The sequence below is a fragment of the Penaeus monodon genome, chromosome 19, assembly GCF_015228065.2.
Source record: "Penaeus monodon isolate SGIC_2016 chromosome 19, NSTDA_Pmon_1, whole genome shotgun sequence".
NCBI lineage: Eukaryota > Metazoa > Arthropoda > Malacostraca > Decapoda > Penaeidae > Penaeus > Penaeus monodon.
The window spans coordinates 20,127,804-20,128,677 of record NC_051404.1 but is presented as its reverse complement, the minus strand read 5'-3'; the positions used below and the strand labels follow the sequence as shown (position 1 = coordinate 20,128,677).

At 67.4% G+C, this 874-nt stretch overlaps 1 protein-coding gene across 1 annotated transcript in view; it reads left to right on the top strand.

The window, feature by feature from the left end:
* Positions 1-874, top strand: part of LOC119585352 (serine/arginine repetitive matrix protein 2-like) — a 12,031-nt gene that overhangs the window by 9,322 nt on the left and 1,835 nt on the right. Inside the window, exon 3 of the mRNA XM_037934023.1 lies at positions 84-852. Coding sequence (XP_037789951.1) covers positions 84-852 — 769 coding nt within the window. The remainder of the gene's footprint in view (positions 1-83; positions 853-874) is intronic.

The window sequence follows — 874 nt, the reverse complement described above, 5'->3', positions numbered from 1 at the left end:
CCCGCCGGAGCCCGCCGGCCCTCGGGACACATCTCCTCAGGCCAGGACCAATTCCCCCATTCCACCACGGCCCACCCGAACAGTGGCCCCAAACAAACCAGCCCGACACTGGCCCCCCCCAACGAGAATACCAAGCCTCCAAGCGAGACTAGGCACGGTAAACACAGACCGACAAAGCACAGAAGCAGCCACTGGCCCCGCGCACGGCAGGCAACGCAACCAACCAAGGCCCACGCCAGATCCATTCCGCCGGCCACCCCCCGAGACGACGCAGAGAGTGCCCCCCAGGGGCATCCGGCCCCCCCTGCCGACCCCCCCACTCACCCACCCCGCCACAAATTCCTTCCCCCCGTTCCCTGGCGTTATCGGCGCGTCACTGTGGTACCTCGGCGCCCCCCCGAGACACGAAGGCCTCCAATTGGCCCCACTGTGCGAAACCTGCGCGCAAAACTACGAGAAACACTGCGCTTCCCCTCTGACCCTCTTCCCCACAACCCCGTCCCTGGCCCCCCCCTCACCGCACCAAAAAAACCCCCACACAAGCACACAACAACAACTTAGAGGGCAGAAGGGTCGGACACCCAGGAAGGACCGAAAGTGGACAACGAGGTTTTGTAAGCCCCACCACACGGGGCATGGGGAGGGAAAGAGGGTTCCCGGAGGGCGCAGGGAGGGCCATCGCTGGCAGGACGGGGGAGCACAGAGGAGCCGGCGAGCCAGACGACACGATGGAGCCAGGCCGACCCGACGAGAGAGGGACAAGGCCCTCCGTGACGTGGTGGAGGCCCCGTGCGAGACCCTCAGCTCGCGGCCCACTCCCGGGGGCCGCCCCCTCCGGGCGCCCGAGCGCACGTCGAACGAGGCCCACATGCGG